The sequence below is a fragment of the Solanum tuberosum genome, unplaced genomic scaffold, assembly GCF_000226075.1.
Source record: "Solanum tuberosum cultivar DM 1-3 516 R44 unplaced genomic scaffold, SolTub_3.0 scf00114, whole genome shotgun sequence".
NCBI lineage: Eukaryota > Viridiplantae > Streptophyta > Magnoliopsida > Solanales > Solanaceae > Solanum > Solanum tuberosum.
The window spans coordinates 1,236,757-1,254,024 of NW_006239038.1; the positions used below are offsets into that span (position 1 = coordinate 1,236,757).

The window sequence follows — 17,268 nt, forward strand, 5'->3', positions numbered from 1 at the left end:
TAATTAATAAAATAAAATAAATTAAAACGACGGACAGTGTGGTTATTATTTAATTTATAAATAATTATTTTTAATAAAAAAGCGACGGACTAAGAGATGCAGTCCGTCGCTTTTTGTAAAATAATTTTAAAAATAATTATTTTAATTAAAAAGCGACGGACGACATCTCTTAGTCCATCGCTTTTTTGGAGCGACGCTGTCCGTCGCTTTTTCTTCCGTCGTTTTATAGCAGTTTTTTAGTAGTGTTTAAAGGTAAAAGATAACAATTGCGAAATCGAGATGAACATAATTAAGAGAGAGAATAAGAACAAAAAAGAATGAAGAAGAAAAGGAAGAGAGAAGTTTTTAATTTTTCAAAAAAAAAAAAACAGCATAGGAAGTAATAATTTATTGGAAAACTGAAGAGGTGGAAAGATAAAAAAAATATTTAAAAAACTTAGTAATAACCATTAATTGGTGAGATAAATTTAATACATGATAATCATTCCCCAAAAATAGGCACAGAATCCCCAAAAAATGATATACTAAAATCGAAAATAAATAATAATTTAAAACAAAAATTAATTAAATATGTTATGTCTGTAATTTAGAAACTTCATTTGTAATTAAATATAAGTATGTGTATATATTGTTAGTTAAAGTCTTAAATAGTATACTTTTGTAATTTTCACTTATATTAATAGATAGAAAATGAAAGGTTTGATCTTATAATTGAAAAATGACAAAATCAATTATACTATAAAAATAATATAATAATCTTCATAATTGGTACATCAAATCATTATATTATATTTAATTGGATAATAGTGCTCCCCATCTCATATTAGATTGACATCTTACTAATAATATATGTTTCATATTACTTGATAACTTACTAAATTAGAATATGATTAATTAATTTTTCTCATTTTATTCCTATAATTAATATATGGTCTTTGGAAGTTTAAACAATTTTTGAAAATTCAAAATTTATTTTTTCAACAAACTAATTAATATGAACAAAGGGCATAATAGTAAAAATTGATCAATTTATTAACAATTTTTTAATTACCGTGTAAAATAAAAAATATTCATCTAATATATGACAAATGTAATAGTATCACGTGTTCCATGAGTAACTATTCTTTTGGTTTTTATAATTTACAATATATATGAAATAAGGCTATATAAGAGAGCACAAGATGAACCATTTGCTTCATCACCTTCACCCCCAAAAGCATATAAAGGCATCCCTCTCCTCTCTCTCTTTCTCTTTTCAGATTTTTTATTATTATTATTTCGATGTTTGAGTCAGCTTGCTATATTCTATCAGTTTCCGTCAGAAAAATTGGTTCGTCGAAACATTTTCCAAACCTTTTTTGTTAGAGCATGAATTTTGATTGGACGTTCAAAATTAATGATTTTCTGATAGTCTATACATATATGCATATCATGTTCACATCAATCAATACTTATTAAAGACAACAACCTGGAATTACCTTTTAAGTAATCTGATTGTATCAATATTATTATACCATAAAAAATACATAGATTTTTATATATTTATATAACTTGTTTATTTTTTTCATGCAGAAAATCTCTTCAAATAGGGGTAAAATGTTGAACCAAAATAGTCATTTTATTTTCACAATTTTGGCAATATTTTTGGTTTTGCCCCTAAGTTTATTATCCAAAAATGTGAATGCCCAAATTCCATTGAGAAGACATTTATTAAGTCATGAATCAGAACATTATGCAGTAATATTTGATGCTGGAAGTACTGGAAGTAGAGTTCATGTTTTTCGTTTTGATGAAAAATTAGGACTTCTTCCTATTGGCAACAATATTGAGTTTTTCATGGAGGTATGTATATATTTTTGACTAGTCTTTTTTTTTTTCGCGATAAACTGTGAATATTATCATTGAACTAACAAAATATGACTAGACGCATACTATTATGGATTTTTAAGTTATATATCGTACCCGTAAATAGTTCTGATATCTATCTATACATTCCACTACAATAGATAGAAATCAGTTTTCTCGTTATTTTTAACCTTAGGCACATTTTTGTTCTAGATAATCTCCTTGAAAAGACAATCATGATTTCCGAACGAGTGCAATATACAACTTGTTGTATTAGTTTTTTTTTACACGTAGTTAGTTTGACTTATTATGTAGATTTAATTACCAATGGTTTTATCTTTTAGGTACGTAACTTATAAAGTAAAATTTGTTTAACACTAGTACTCTCTTGACTTGATACAGCGATTAAGAAGGATTAAATAATAGAGGTAATTTAATTAAATTACCCTTATTAAATATTTAAGTCATCTAAATATTGATAAATGAACAGTACTTAATAGCAAAAGTAAAATAGACTCAAAATGACAAATTATTCATTGATTTAATTATAAACTGGACAAGTATTATTGGACATCCCGAAATAGTATATAGTGGACAAGTAAAGATGGACAGAGGGAGTATTATTAGTATTATCTTTTCTAGAATTCAGAATTAATGAACTCGAAATTTCAAATATGTCTTTTATAATATTAGATCTTATGATACAAATTTAATTAATTTTATCTTAATTTTACAGACAAATCCGGGATTAAGTTCATATGCAAAAGATCCAAAGGCTGCAGCCAATTCACTAGAGCCACTTTTAGATGGAGCTGAAGGAGTTGTTCCTCAAGAATTACAATATGAAACCCCCTTAGAGCTTGGGGTTAGTATTAATTAATTAATTAATTAATTGATGATTAATATTAATAATTACACATATGTTAAAATGAGTTATTAATTTTTATTTTCTTATGTGAATTATTTAAATGATATAGGCAACAGCAGGTTTGAGGATGTTAAAAGGGGATGCAGCTGAAAAAATTCTACAAGCAGTATATATATTATTGACTTTAAAAAATTATTTTTATTTTAGTTAAAAATGATTAATCCTCTTTTTATTACTTTATTAACTAAAGCTTTTTTTGTCATTTTTTTTTTAATTTTGAAAGGTGAGAGATTTAGTGAAGAACCAAAGCACTTTCCATAGCAAAGATCAATGGGTCACTATTCTTGATGGTACTCAAGAAGGCTCTTATATGTGGGTAAGTTACAACAAATTAAATAATTTATCAATGTTTTTTCAGTTGAGCTCATTACTCTGTGTAATTTTTATTTTTTTGTGTAATTTACGAGTTATTCCATATAACAAAATTTATCTCATACGCACCTAAAGAATAAGGACGACTGATTTAATGAGGGTTCCAAAAGAAATAACATTTGAGTGGCAAATCTTTTATTTAAGAGAAAAAACTCAAATATACCATCGAATTTTGAGAAAGAGCTTATCCATGTAGTTATTTGTTTATTGAAATGGCATAATTATTGAGCCAAACTTTTAACATATGGCATAGATAAACCTTTTTATCAAAGTTTGATCGCATATTTGAGCCATTTTTTAAAAAATGATTTAATTAATGACAAGGTTGAATCATAACTGACCACATGTAAAAAATAATTTTGTGAAATTTGAATTGTTTTCAGTTAACAAATAATGTCATGAATGTGTCTATTCTCAAATAGAAATAGCATAGATGAACCAAACTTTAACCGGACAACATAAATGAGTCTTTTCTCAAATTGATGCCCAATGACATATTTGACTATTTTTCCTTTATTTAATCATGAGCTATAGCAAGTTGATTTTTTTTAATTTTTTGGTATATTTTCTTATTAATAGGTTGCAATGAATTATTTATTGGGAAATTTGGGCAAAGATTATAAAAGTACCTCAGCAACAATTGATATTGGTGGTGGTTCAATCCAAATGGCATATGCTATATCAAATGAGCAATTTGCAAATGCTCCTAAAAATGTGGATGGAGAACCTTATGTTCTACAAAAGCATCTTATGTCAAAAGATTATAACCTCTATGTACATAGGTTTGTTTTCTCCTCTTATATTTTTTTTATCCGATATTTGATATTCGTTATAGTAATAATTATGAATTTGACGGAATCAAGTAATTTTGACTTAAACTCTGTATTTGCGCAACATATAAAAATAATCTATTCAGATTTTAGTAACTCGATAAGTAAAAAAGAATTGTGATCTAGAATCAATAAACTAAAAATACTAACTCTACTTTAATTTGATTGTATTTAATTTACCAAATGTTAGGAATGAGACTAATTAAATGAATATTGTTTCAAATAAGGTTTTAGTGTATTTAATAATTATAACATATTGATTATATTTTAATGTATATATGTAGTTATTTGAACTATGGACAACTAGCAGGACGAGCTGAGATTTTCAAGGCTTCAAGAAATGAAAGTAATCCTTGTGCTTTGGAAGGATATGAAGGTATATATTATAAATCAAAAGTCACAAGTTGTAACCAATTTCGATTCGATATAAAATGGTAATTATATATACAACATGATTTTGAAGGTTACTATTCATATGGAGGAGTGGATTACAAAGTAAAAGCACCAAAAAAAGGTAGCAGCTTGAAGAAATGTAGGAACTTAACTAGACAAGCACTTAGAATCAAAGCTCAATGCAACAACAAGAATTGCACATTCAATGGAGTGTGGAATGGTGGTGGTGGTGATGGACAAAAGACTATTCATGCTTCATCATTTTTTTATTATATTGGTGCTCAGGTAATAATTATTTTTTCTATATATATATACAACAAAAATTTAATGCATGAATTAGCATGATTAAAGATAGAAAATTTTCCCTTAACCTTTTTCACGTCTTTTCCACCATATATGGATATGGAGAGAGTATTTTTGTAAGCAATTTTGTTTTCCAGAAATTATACAATGCATGTTATTTTTAATACATCAAATCAAACACGGCATAATAAATATATCTCAACATAACTAATATAAGCATTGCAAATACTTGTATTACTAATACACTACACTGAACACTATTCTTATACACCCTATCAAACAACACTGTAGTAATTAATAAATTATATGTTCATTATCATTAATTTTTGTCTACAATTTAATTATAAGCTAATTAATTAAGTTTTGGTGTTCCATTTTGCAATGTAGGTTGGCATTGTTGATACCAAATTTCCATCTGCCCTAGCAAAGCCAATTCAATACTTAAATGCAGCTAAAGTTGCTTGCCAAACAAAAGCAACAGATGTAAAATCTGTATTTCCACAAACTCAAGATAAAAATATCCCATACTTATGCATGGACTTGGTTTATCAATACACTTTGCTTGTTGATGGATTTGGTAAGTCTTTTCGCACATCGTCTAACGTTTGCAGTAATTTATACGAAATTTTAAATTGTGGTCTAATGTTTTCTCTTAAGATTTCCAGTTTGCTCAAAATGATCATACTTTTATTCATGTTTCTTTGGACAGGACTAAATCCATACAAAGATATTACTTTGATGAATAAGGTGCAATACAAAAATTACCAAATTAAAGCAGCATGGCCATTGGGATGTGCTATTGACTTAGTTTCTTCAACTTCAAACAAGATTAGAGTTTCATCATCTTAATGTTATTGTTGTGTCAATTAATGTAACAATAATGGCAAGCCCTTTGCTTTGTGTTTTTTTTTAAATCTTGTACTTGTATTGGTGGGAAACTTGAGGGCTTTGAGCTTATATTTAATTTCTTTTCCAACCTCCAAAATTGTGTAGTCTGACTAATCTGAATTCACATCACTTAAGGTCCATTTAAGAGGGAATTCGAAATACTTTCTACTAGGACTTTTTAATATTAGAGCTTGAACTAAAAATATCTAATTAAGCATGAAAGATCATATGGGTCCCACCCTTAATTATTGAATTTTTTTTTCTCAAACTATTTAAAGATTAAAAAGAAAGTACATAATAAAGCTTTCCAGATTATTTAATTATTTAAAATTTTCAAAGTGGTAGGTGGAATGGATGATAATTATTGCATTGCAAATTAAATAAAAGTTATGCCTTTCTCATGTGATACTAAAATATAACTAAGTAAACTCAATTTTGCTTTGAGTTTTGAATAACCTTTTAATTGGTAATAAAATGTTTATTTAACAATATGTATATATGTTCAACTAATTTTTGGAAATCTAATAAAGAAAACAACACAAAAATCATATCATTAGCAATATTCTCCATATTTAGAAATGAGACTTTGTTGGGACGAACACCGCACAATAAAATTGTACAAAATGCATTCCAAATAGTACTATAAAATTAATTGTGGCACATTAACAAATAGACACGTCTATTATACGTGTCCTTTCTATCCATACAACAACCCACGTGTACCTTCCTTTTTCCAATTTATAATTACTTTTCTTCTTTTCTCCCTCAGTTTCTCCCTCTCTGTATCTTGTTATCTTCTTCTTTTTATACTCTTCATTCTTCCCTTTTATTCTCTCTTTGTTTTATTCTTTTTTTATAATGAAATAAATATAACTCCTAAAGAAATTTATTTCACTTTAACCTAATTTTTCAAGTTGGGTTTCTAAGAATTCATTCAATCATCATATATTTTGTAGATGACTTAAGGGATTGAAAGTTCTACTAGTGCACATAAATTATTTTGGAGTTAACATATTGTGAGGTAAGGAATGAGAGGGTTGCAATGAAATTACAATCGATCTTACATTTTTGCCTAATTATATTTTTGGGATTTATTTAACTCGTGATTTTATTTCTTATTTGCCTCAATTCTGATGAATTCTTCTTTCTTCATTGTTTAATTAATGCATGCAGGTATTGCTAATGGAATTTGATGGACATTTGTATCAGCTTTCGGTTCGTTTGGATACTTGGATTTTCTACATACATATTTGTATGTGTTTGATTTACGGGTTCTTTCCACTTTCAATTTTTTTCGTCGAAGTTTATGCATATGTTTAATTTTATAATCGAATTTCCCCATGTATCTTCAAGCTAAGCAAGTAAAGAAGAAGCCTGGATATATGTGGAACATTTCAAATTTCGAGATTCAAATAAGTTTATCATCAACTTCGTGGTACTTAATTTACGTCTTCGTGGAAGAGAAAACTAAATCCTAATTCAGAACATTATATCTGCCTATTATAAACATGTTACTGTATCACGACACTATTAATTATTAAAATGAGAGCTTGCAAAACTGATTTAGACCAAAGAGAGCTACTTCATTTTTATTTGTTTTAGCGACCTGGTGCAAATTAGAACAATATTGAGCATTATAACATTTTTTATTTTATTTTATATTATACCTTTTTAGAAGTGGGAGTTGTGCTAGGACGAACACAGCAAATTGTACGGTAACCAAAGACATTTCAAATTGTATTGTGAGGCCTCATAATTTTTGGCCCTTTGTGGCCCAATTTGATTGGGTATTAACACTTGGAGGCTCTTTTATTCCACGTGTGAGCAATTGATATTGCTTCAGGCTGATATCAGGAAATTAGAGCTCTCAATTATCTTGCCTCTTTCAAGAAAATATTTATGGTAAAATCTCTGCTTTTCTTTTTATAAGTTTTTAGTTTTCTTAATCTTCTCACTCTTTTGTTTTGATTTTACAGATTTTGGTATTCTTATCCCTTCCCCTGATTTCGTCTCTGTTGGAGGTAGATCTGTTGTCAATTTTAATTCCAATTTTTGAGTGATTTTTGATTTTTGGTTAGTTTATCATGAAATTTTCTAATTGAATGTTTCTAATGGAGATTAGTTTAATGTTGAATTTTCTTATCCTAATCAATTTTCTACTTCATGTTCCTAATTGAGGCGAGTGTATTGTTGATTTTTCTACAAACTGTACTGCTGACTTTTTGTCAAAGAGGAGGCACAAATCAGATATAGTACACCATTTCTACACCTACCATCAGTTACCTACCTGTTAAAGAATGGCAAAAGTCCACATCGGTGGTTAATGAGATGGGTGGACTCCTTATAAGGCTTGGACAATCCTCCTCCCTTTGAGCTAGCTTTTGGGGTGTGAGTTAGGCTTAAAGACCTAATTTAACTGTTAAAGAATGACAAAAGTCCCACATCGGTGGTTAATGAGATGGGTGGACTCCTTATAAGGCTTGGACAATCCTCCTCCCTTTGAGCTAGCTTTTGGGGTGTGAGTTAGGCCTAACACCTAATTTAACATGGTATCAGAGCAGGGCCCATCTCACCCGATGTTGGGGCTCCCAAAAATCAAAATTGCTCACGCACCAGATGCTAAGCACGTGAGGTGGGGTGTTAAAGCATGACAAAAGTCCCATATCGATGGTTAATGAGATGGGTGAACTTCTTATAAGGTTTGGGCAATCCTCCTCCCTTTGAGTTAGCTTTTGGGGTGTGAGTTAGGCCTAACACCTAATTTAACACTACCTCTTGCGGCTAAAGGAAGCTTCATCTTGAAAAAACAAATTTTCGAAGGAAGAAGCTGAAAAGGATCAAGTAGAGAGGTGAATTTGAAAGTATACTCAAATTAGTGGACCTATTGTTTAGGTTATGAGAAAACTTATCACCTCTTAAGCAAAAATGCAGAAAATGTGCAGAGGATAAATCATTAGATTTATTATTTCAAAACTTTCAAGACACGATTCATGAATTATTTGGATTTTTTCTTACTGTTACTTGAATTTTAGTGTTAGAATGGTATTATTGATCTTCACATTTTGTGATGTATGAACTCATGTTCATTTCGTATTATCATGTCAGCTGCTTTTCCCAGCATACATATGATAAACGAAGAAAATTTTCACAAACCCAAACGATACTTAAATTTGGTTTGTTTGTTTTGTTTATTGGTTGTGATTCATGTATTATGAGATATGGTTGTAATGTGTTTAAAGCTTCATATTCAGAAAGTTACTAGCAATGAAAAAAGCTTTTAAAGTACCCTAACCACAAACATTTTGTTCAACACGACATCTACGGATATGATTACCATGACGGCATGACCATACAACTGATTTGCAGCGTCTTTGGACCATGGTACTTTGTATAACCAAGAGCAAATAAGAGATATAGATGATTACGAGACACTGAAGAGGTAAGAAATTTATTTATTTTTGAATTTTGCATATTCCTATTCCTTTCTGTCTTTCTATCTCTTTCATTTATTATGCTCTTTTGTAATATCAGAGTTAAATGTTTGCCTTCCAGATGATGCATGATACTGATAGTAGATTGAGTTTTGTTATATCTTTCCTTTCAGCAAGTACCTCCAGTCCTCTATCTGTTCATCAGAGGAATGAAATATAGGCATTGATTGTAAATGAAATAAAGTTGTGTTTTATTTTTGTTCCAAGTTATATGTGTGCCGAAATTGTAAGAGTTTCATATGAAATATTTGAATTTCCACTTATTTTGGAGATAATGATGATATCAAGAAGCTTGAGGTGGAAAGGGTATTGTCATTAGTTATTAGTTTTTGCTTGATTTTGATTTTTTGTGTGTTTGGGTTACTGGAATCTTTGCTTATCAGCAAACTCAAAGGTTATCTCTTTTTCTATATTATGGGGTTTAATTTTTTGCTCCAACTTTTCATACATATGCTACTCATTTAGACCTGATTCATACTAGATATATTCAATTCGCCTAAAAGCTCTAGCCCTATTTGTAGTATTATATAACAATGTTGAAGAAAGTTTTGGAACAGATTGGAGTTGCCCTGCCTAACTTCATGGCTCAAAGGAAACAAAAAGGAAAATGAAGGAGAAACCAGAGCTGAAGGTCTATGTAATTTCATGACGACTCTAAATTACCTTTAAGATCAGATTTCTTTCTTTCTAGATGTATCAGAAAAGATGCTCACTTGATTTATCACATTAGACTTGTAAACATTGATACTATAAAAAAGACCTATTTTTATTTTCTCTGTAAGCAAATGCTGCACTGTTATGCCTGTGTGTGTGTTGTGTATCTCAGAATAGTTCTCAGCACTTTCCCTTTTCTATATTGCTGATTTAGGAGGAATAGTTATGTTCACTTTTTTTTTCTTTCTATTGTTTGAACTTAGTGATGACAATTGTTAACATTTTTATTAGTAATAGTAATGTTGTTATATTAATTGTTGGATCAAAATTCAAGAATATTGGGCCCGTGCTTAGCATGGGCCATCACTGATCTAGTTTAATATGAAAGGCAGTAGTCACTAATGCAATAATTGAAGACAGTGTGTGTTTCTTTAATAGATAGAAAATGAAAGCTTTGATCTTATAATTGAAAAATGACAAATCAATTTTATTAATAAAAATAATATAACAATCTTCATAATTGGTAGTACATCAAATCATTATATTATATTTAATTGGATAATAGCACTCCCCCGTCTTATATTAGATTGACATCTTACTAAATTAGGATAGAATTAATTAATTCTTTTTTCATTTTACCCCTATAATTAATATGGTCTTGGAAAGTTTAAACAAATTTTGAAAATTCAAAATTTATTTTTTCAACAAATTAATTAATATAAACAATGGGAATAATAGTAAAAATTGATCAATTTATTAATGATTTCTTAATTATCGTGTAAAATAGAAAGTGTCTATCTAATACGGAACAGATAGTAATAATATTTATATTTATATATATATATATATATGAAATGAGACTATATAAGAGCGCACAAGATGAACCATTTGGTTCATCACCTTCACCCCCACAAACATATAAAGGCATCCCTCTCCTCCCTCTCTTTCTCTTTTAAGATATTATTATTATTATTATTATTATTATTATTATTATTATTATTATTATTATTATTATTATTATTATTATTATTATTATTACGATGTTTGATTCAGTTTATGCACACTTTAACTTATTTTATAAAGTATTTGCTATGTTCCACCAGTTTCCGTAAAAAAGATAGTTCGTCGAAATATTTTCCAAACCTTTTTCGTTAGAGCATGAATTTTGATTCAACTAATTTTTGTGAATCTAATAAAGAAAACAACACAAAAATCATATCATTAGCGATATTTAATATGAAAGGCAGTAGTCACTAATGCAATAATTAATTTAAGACAATATGTGTTTCTTTAATAGATAGAAAATGAAAGCTTTGATCTTATAATTGAAAAATGGCAAATCAATTATATTATAAAAATAATATATTAATCTTTTCATTCCCCAAAAATAGGCACAGAATCCCCAAAAAATGATATACTAAAATCGAAAATAAATAATAATTTAAAACAAAAATTAATTAAATATGTTATGTCTGTAATTTAGAAACTTCATTTGTAATTAAATATAAGTATGTGTATATATTGTTAGTTAAAGTCTTAAATAGTATACTTTTGTAATTTTCACTTATATTAATAGATAGAAAATGAAAGGTTTGATCTTATAATTGAAAAATGACAAAATCAATTATACTATAAAAATAATATAATAATCTTCATAATTGGTACATCAAATCATTATATTATATTTAATTGGATAATAGTACTCCCCCGTCTCTTATTAGATTGACATCTTACTAAAAATATACGTTTCATATTACTTGATCACTTACTAAATTAGGATATAATTAATTATTTTTTCTCATTTTACCCCTATAATTAATATGGTCTTTGGAAGTTTAAACAAATTTTGTAAATTCAAAATTTATTTTTTCAACAAACTAATTAATATGAACAAAGGGCACAATATTAAAAAGGATAATGCTAAATGGCCAGAAAAGTTGGCCAGAATTTGGCCATAAATTTTTAAAAATTATAATATCTTTTTTATTTTAAAATAAACTGATTTTTTTCATCTTTTAGTTAAAGTGTATTAAAGTTAAAATGGTAAAAATGTTCAAAAAGATAAAATAACATAGGTAAAATACCATTCTGGCCAAAAGAATTTTTCCTATTAAAAAATATCAATTTATTAATGATTTCTTAGTTATCGTATAAAATAAAAAATGTTCATCTAATACGGAACAAAGATAGTAGTAGTATCACATGTTCCATGAGTAACGACTTTTCTTTGGGTTTTTATATTTATAATTTACAATATATATGAAATGAGGCTATATAAGAGAGGACAAGATGAACCATTTGCTTCATCACCTTCACTCCCAAAAGCATATAAAGGCATCCCTCTCCCCTCTCTCTTTTCAGATATTTTTTATTATTATTATAATGTTTGAGTCAGTTTATGCACACTTAAACTTATTTTATAAAGTATTTGCTATGTTCCACCAGTTTCCGTAAAAAAATTAGTTCGTCGAAACATTTTCCAATTTTTTTTTATTAGAGCATGAATTTTGACTGGACGTTCAAAATTATTGATTTTCTGATAGTCTATACATATATGTGTATCATGTCTTTAATTTAAATATTGATAACATGGAGAATTTCACATCAATTAATACTTATTTAAGACAACAACCTGGAATTACCTTTTAAGTAATCTGATTCTATTAATATTATTATACCATAAAAAATACATAGATTTTTATATATTTATATAACTTGTTTATTTATTTTTTCATGCAGAAATCTCTTCAAATAGGGGCAAAATGTTGAACCAAAATAGTCATTTTATTTTCACAATTTTGGCAATATTTTTGGTTTTGCCCCTAAGTTTATTATCCAAAAATGTGGATGCTCAAATTCCATTAAGAAGACATTTATTAAGTCATGAATCAGAACATTATGCAGTAATATTTGATGCTGGAAGTACTGGAAGTAGAGTTCATGTTTTTCGATTTGATGAAAAATTAGGACTTCTTCCTATTGGCAACAATATTGAGTATTTTATGGCGGTATGTATGTATTTTTTTTTTTACAATACTATATTTTATTGTGGCGTAAAATACGCGTTTGTTAGTTTTGAATGAGTTAGAAATAAATTTTCGAATTTAAATTATATATATCATACGTGTAAATATTTTTTATACTATCAGTACGGTGTAATTTATAACTTGTTGTCTATAGTGGTTTATTTATTATTCATTATGAAGTTAGTTCCACTTATATATTATTCATCTTTTAGGTAAGATCATGCTATATCGCTTAAAAGTTTTTTACATTGTTTGTGTATATAAGTCAAATCGAGAACTAGTGGTAACTGGTGGACTCGATTAGTGGAAGAGTCGGGATTATTACTTAGATGGTTTAATTTATGAAAAGTAAATATATGAAGGAGTCAAATAATAAATTTAACTTGTATATATAGTGTAATTTTTAATCGTATGGGGTTCGAATGAAACTCCTAAACCCTACCTAGATCTGTCCTTGGACTTGATCATTGAGAGCTAGAGATCTAATTACCGATTCAATTTAAATATAGTAAAATGTATTTTTTAAAATTCAGACCGCCCCCCACCCCCACCCCCTCTTTTAAAATCTTATATAATATTTAATTTAATTAATTTTATCTTGATTTTATAGACAGAGCCAGGTTTAAGTTCATATGCAGAAGATCCAAAGGCTGCAGCCAATTCACTTGAGCCACTTTTAGATGGAGCTGAAGGAGTTGTTCCACAAGAATTGCAATCTGAAACACCTTTAGAACTTGGGGTTAGTATATATATATTTTACATAATCAGATCATTTAAAACGCGAAAAAGGTCATATATTAAATAATTATCATAAAAAGAGATAACAATAAAAAATTCTACGAAAATAATTACCTATATATAATTGTTCATAACAAGTGAAACTAATAATATGAAGAAAGATAGATCAAGCAACTTGTGACAATAAGTAAAATTACATTTATAGTATGAAAAATCTTTACACTGTCAATGATCACAATATAGGTTAAATCCTATTAACATAATATACAATTGTATTATCATATAATAGAAGTATATAATTGGATTCGAGTTCCTTTTTATATGAGATTTTTGGTAAGAATTCAGGTTTAGTCAGGCTTCAATGCAGGTCTGAACGTACACCGGATGAGATTAAAAGAAAGAAGTACTTTATTATAATATAGAAAATAATTATGCAAATTTTAGTATTGTTACTTTATCATTTAGAATTGTTTATGATAAATGAGACTTTTGATTAATCTTTTAATTATTGTTTTCTTGTGTGAATTATTTAAATGATTACAGGCAACAGCAGGTCTTAGGATGTTAAAAGGGGATGCAGCTGAAAAAATTCTACAAGCAGTATATTATTAACTTGAAGAAAAAATACTTTTATTATTTTAAAAAATAATTAATCCTCCTTTTACTACTTTATTAATTAATTCTTTTTTGTTGTTATTTTTCAATTTTAAAAGGTGAGAAATTTAGTGAAGAATCAAAGCACTTTCCATAGCAAAGATCAATGGGTCACTATTCTTGATGGAACTCAAGAAGGCTCTTATATGTGGGTAAGTCGTTCATCTAACTCTTTAAATTAAAAATAATTAACAGTATTATATAACTCATATATTAAAAGTGTATAATCTATGTATATTTTTCACCCAAAATAAATAGTGAATCTGATAGGTTATTTGTGTAAAGACGGTTGACTTTTTAATGTGAGTCTCTTTGTATATACCCAAAGGCCATGAGAATATTAAATAATATAATATAATAATTACATGCAACTCTCATATAAATTGATCTTTAAAAAGTAAACATAAAATATCATAGTGTAGGGTAAGTAAAAGATCTCAACTAATTAGCAAATCTTTTTATTTAAATCAGCTATTATAAGTTTAAAAATCCTTTTTAGTTTCTTTCTAATTTTGGTTATTTGATATTTTATTTATTAATAGGCTGCAATAAATTATTTATTGGGAAATTTGGGCAAAGATTATAAAAGTACAACAGCAACAATTGATCTTGGTGGTGGTTCAGTCCAAATGGCATATGCTATATCAAATGAACAATTTGCAAAAGCTCCTAAAAATGAGGATGGAGAACCTTATGTTCAACAAAAACATCTTATGTCAAAAGATTATAATCTCTACGTACATAGGTTTGTTTTCTCCTCCTTTTCTATTTCACTCGATATCTGGTACTCACTTTGCAAGGGTACGAGTTTGACATGAGAACTAACTAACTTTAGCTCAAACTCGATCTGTATACACGTATAATGTTCGCTTTGCAGGGACAGAACAATTATGGTTATTTTGGTTTAATATGTAAAAATAACCTATTCAGAACCAAGTAACACTAAAAAAATAGCGGTATATATAAGAAATATGCACATAAACAAAGAGTGTTAAATTTTTTACCGACATTAGTTAATTCATGTTACTGAATCTATGTCGTTATAGACTTTAGGGACATTTACAAAGAGTATTACTTGTCTTTAAAAAATGTATTTAGTGGCAATCAAGTGTTAAAGATTATTTTTGAAATAGTGTAAGTAAAAAGAATTATGGTCTAGAACCAATAAACTAAAAAGTCTAGCTCAGCCTAAATTGCTTTGAAGTCTCGACTAATCTAGATTCATGTCACATAAGATCATATATTAAAGGGAAAAGTGCAACTTACAATAATTCAATAATTAAGATTTTAGTGTATTTAATAATTATAATATATTGATTATGTATTTTTAATGTATATATGCAGTTATTTAAACTATGGGCAATTAGCAGGTCGAGCTGAGATTTTCAAGGCTTCAAGAAATGAAAGTAATCCTTGTGCTTTGGAAGGATATGATGGTATATAAACATACCTATAATCTCTTATAAATTCTAATTAATTACTAATCTTCACCACAAATTATATTTTGTCCGAAACAGTTATAATAATACGAGAAATAGTTATGCTACAATAATAAGCTAAACCATATTGATCGTGTAAAAAATCTTATGATGTTAACTGTTAATGTATATAACTTAAATTTATATATACCTTAACAATACTTAAGTATCTCTATATGTAGGGTGTTTGGTCAAACTTATAAACTGATTAAACTAGCTCTATAGCTAGCCTATAAATAATTTTAAACTTATCTATGATTTTAAAATCAAATCATGAATCAAAAGTTATAAGTTGATCAATCCTGATTATATTTTTTTAATTGTAAAATGATCTATTATCAGTTTCATCAGTACTTTTTTTTTAATCTAAACACGTAACTGCTTATTCTAGAAATCATTTTTTTTTTCTTCTAGGGTATTACTCATATGGAGGAGTGGACTACAAAGTAAAAGCACCAAAGAAAGGTAGTAGTTGGAAGAGATGCAGGAGGTTAACTAGACATGCACTTAAAGTAAATACAAAATGCAAGAATGAAGAATGCACCTTCAATGGAGTGTGGAATGGTGGTGGTGGTGATGGACAAAAAAATATTCATGCTTCATCATTTTTTTATGATATTGGTGCTCAGGTAAAATTAATTTTTATATATATGCAACAATTTAGAAAAATGTTACTATACTAAAAAAGAATTGAATCTAGCGGCGGATAAATTTTGTGGCTAATTAAATAGCCTAATTTGTCGCTAATTCTATTTAGCAGCAACGGATTAGCCTTAGCTACAAGCACGATGAACTAGCAACAAAGTTCGTAGCTAATTTCAAGTTTTTCACTTGAAATTAAGTAGTGCATGTTAGGAATGAAAAGAAGAATTTTCTTGATAATAATTAATCAAATTTGGTGATAAAGGAAGTTGGTGGAGGGTATACTTATCATTTAGAGTTGGGGCAGGGGTCGCTATAGTGGCTATGATGAGCTATTTTATACGACTTGATGATCGGATGTAGACAATACTATAAGGGTTTGTTACTATCTAATTAACCTTTTTCCGACTTATCACCGATAATTTATATATAGTTTCAAACTCAATAATGACAATGAAAAATTATGGTCGCACTCATTATAGGGCTTAACCACAACACTTTACGGCACGAGCTTGACACCTAATCATGTACCAATAAGTGTCTAGTAGTAGTTGTCAATTGTTATAATATTTATATTACTTTGGTATATATGTATCATCATTTTTTGGTGTTGAATTTTGCATTGTAGGTTGGCATTGTTGACACCAAATTTCCATCTGCTCTAGCAAAGCCAATTCAATACTTAAATGCAGCTAAAGTTGCTTGCCAAACAAATGTGGCAGACATAAAATCTGTATTCCCAAAAACTCAAGATAGAAATATCCCATACTTGTGTATGGACTTGATATATGAGTACACTTTGCTTGTTGATGGATTTGGTAAGTATATATTTTCCAACTCTTTGAATTTAACTTATATACACTGATCAGATGTTTCACTAGAATGACATTTAGGTTATTCAACTAAGGGTCAATATAGTACTTTTGGTTTCTCTATTATTTTAATCCATGTGATATCTGACTAAGTGTATTAAGACTTTAATAAGTTAAATTATGTCCTTTCGATCCTCTCGATACATATACTTAC

The 17,268-nt window shown here is 28.2% G+C and overlaps 3 protein-coding genes across 15 annotated transcripts in view; all 3 read left to right on the plus strand.

The window, feature by feature from the left end:
- The first annotated feature begins 1,177 nt into the window (after positions 1-1,177).
- LOC102577836 (apyrase-like) lies at positions 1,178-5,647 on the plus strand. Of its 2 annotated transcripts, none has more exons than XM_006349847.2 (10): positions 1,178-1,226; positions 1,573-1,842; positions 2,582-2,710; positions 2,823-2,879; positions 2,997-3,089; positions 3,725-3,927; positions 4,260-4,351; positions 4,439-4,653; positions 5,059-5,248; positions 5,381-5,647. In XM_006349847.2, the coding sequence occupies exons 1-10, from the start codon at positions 1,182-1,184 to the stop codon at positions 5,518-5,520; spliced, it is 1,434 nt and encodes a 477-aa protein (XP_006349909.1). In that variant the 5' UTR covers positions 1,178-1,181; the 3' UTR covers positions 5,521-5,647. The 2 variants fall into 2 exon arrangements, with proteins under 2 accessions (XP_006349909.1, XP_006349910.1); XM_006349848.2 differs by lacking the exon at positions 1,178-1,226 and adding an exon at positions 1,266-1,330.
- A 698-nt stretch (positions 5,648-6,345) lies between these two features.
- LOC102579760 (uncharacterized) lies at positions 6,346-9,828 on the plus strand. Of its 11 annotated transcripts, none has more exons than XM_006349846.2 (5): positions 6,346-6,580; positions 6,733-6,811; positions 7,536-7,580; positions 8,926-8,998; positions 9,608-9,828. In XM_006349846.2, exons 2-5 carry the CDS (start codon positions 6,742-6,744, stop codon positions 9,717-9,719), a joined length of 300 nt encoding a protein of 99 aa, XP_006349908.1. In that variant the 5' UTR covers positions 6,346-6,580; positions 6,733-6,741; the 3' UTR covers positions 9,720-9,828. The 11 variants fall into 11 exon arrangements, 4 of the variants coding, with proteins under 4 accessions (XP_006349908.1, XP_015165272.1, XP_015165270.1 ...); XR_001473728.1 differs by having other exon boundaries at positions 6,349-6,580; positions 6,733-7,461; positions 8,811-8,998; positions 9,091-9,828; XR_001473727.1 differs by lacking the exon at positions 6,346-6,580 and having other exon boundaries at positions 6,588-7,461; positions 8,811-8,998; positions 9,091-9,828.
- Positions 9,829-12,019: 2,191 nt separating this feature from the next.
- The window catches only part of RROP1 (ATP-diphosphohydrolase), a 5,978-nt gene continuing 729 nt past the window's right edge, over positions 12,020-17,268 (plus strand). Inside the window, exons 1-9 of one of the 2 annotated variants that reach the window (XM_015309717.1) lie at positions 12,020-12,038; positions 12,444-12,712; positions 13,341-13,469; positions 14,012-14,068; positions 14,182-14,274; positions 14,665-14,867; positions 15,467-15,558; positions 16,015-16,229; positions 16,871-17,060. In XM_015309717.1, the coding sequence (XP_015165203.1) occupies positions 12,467-12,712; positions 13,341-13,469; positions 14,012-14,068; positions 14,182-14,274; positions 14,665-14,867; positions 15,467-15,558; positions 16,015-16,229; positions 16,871-17,060 (1,225 nt within the window). In that variant the 5' untranslated portion in view covers positions 12,020-12,038; positions 12,444-12,466. 2 annotated transcript variants of the gene reach the window in all.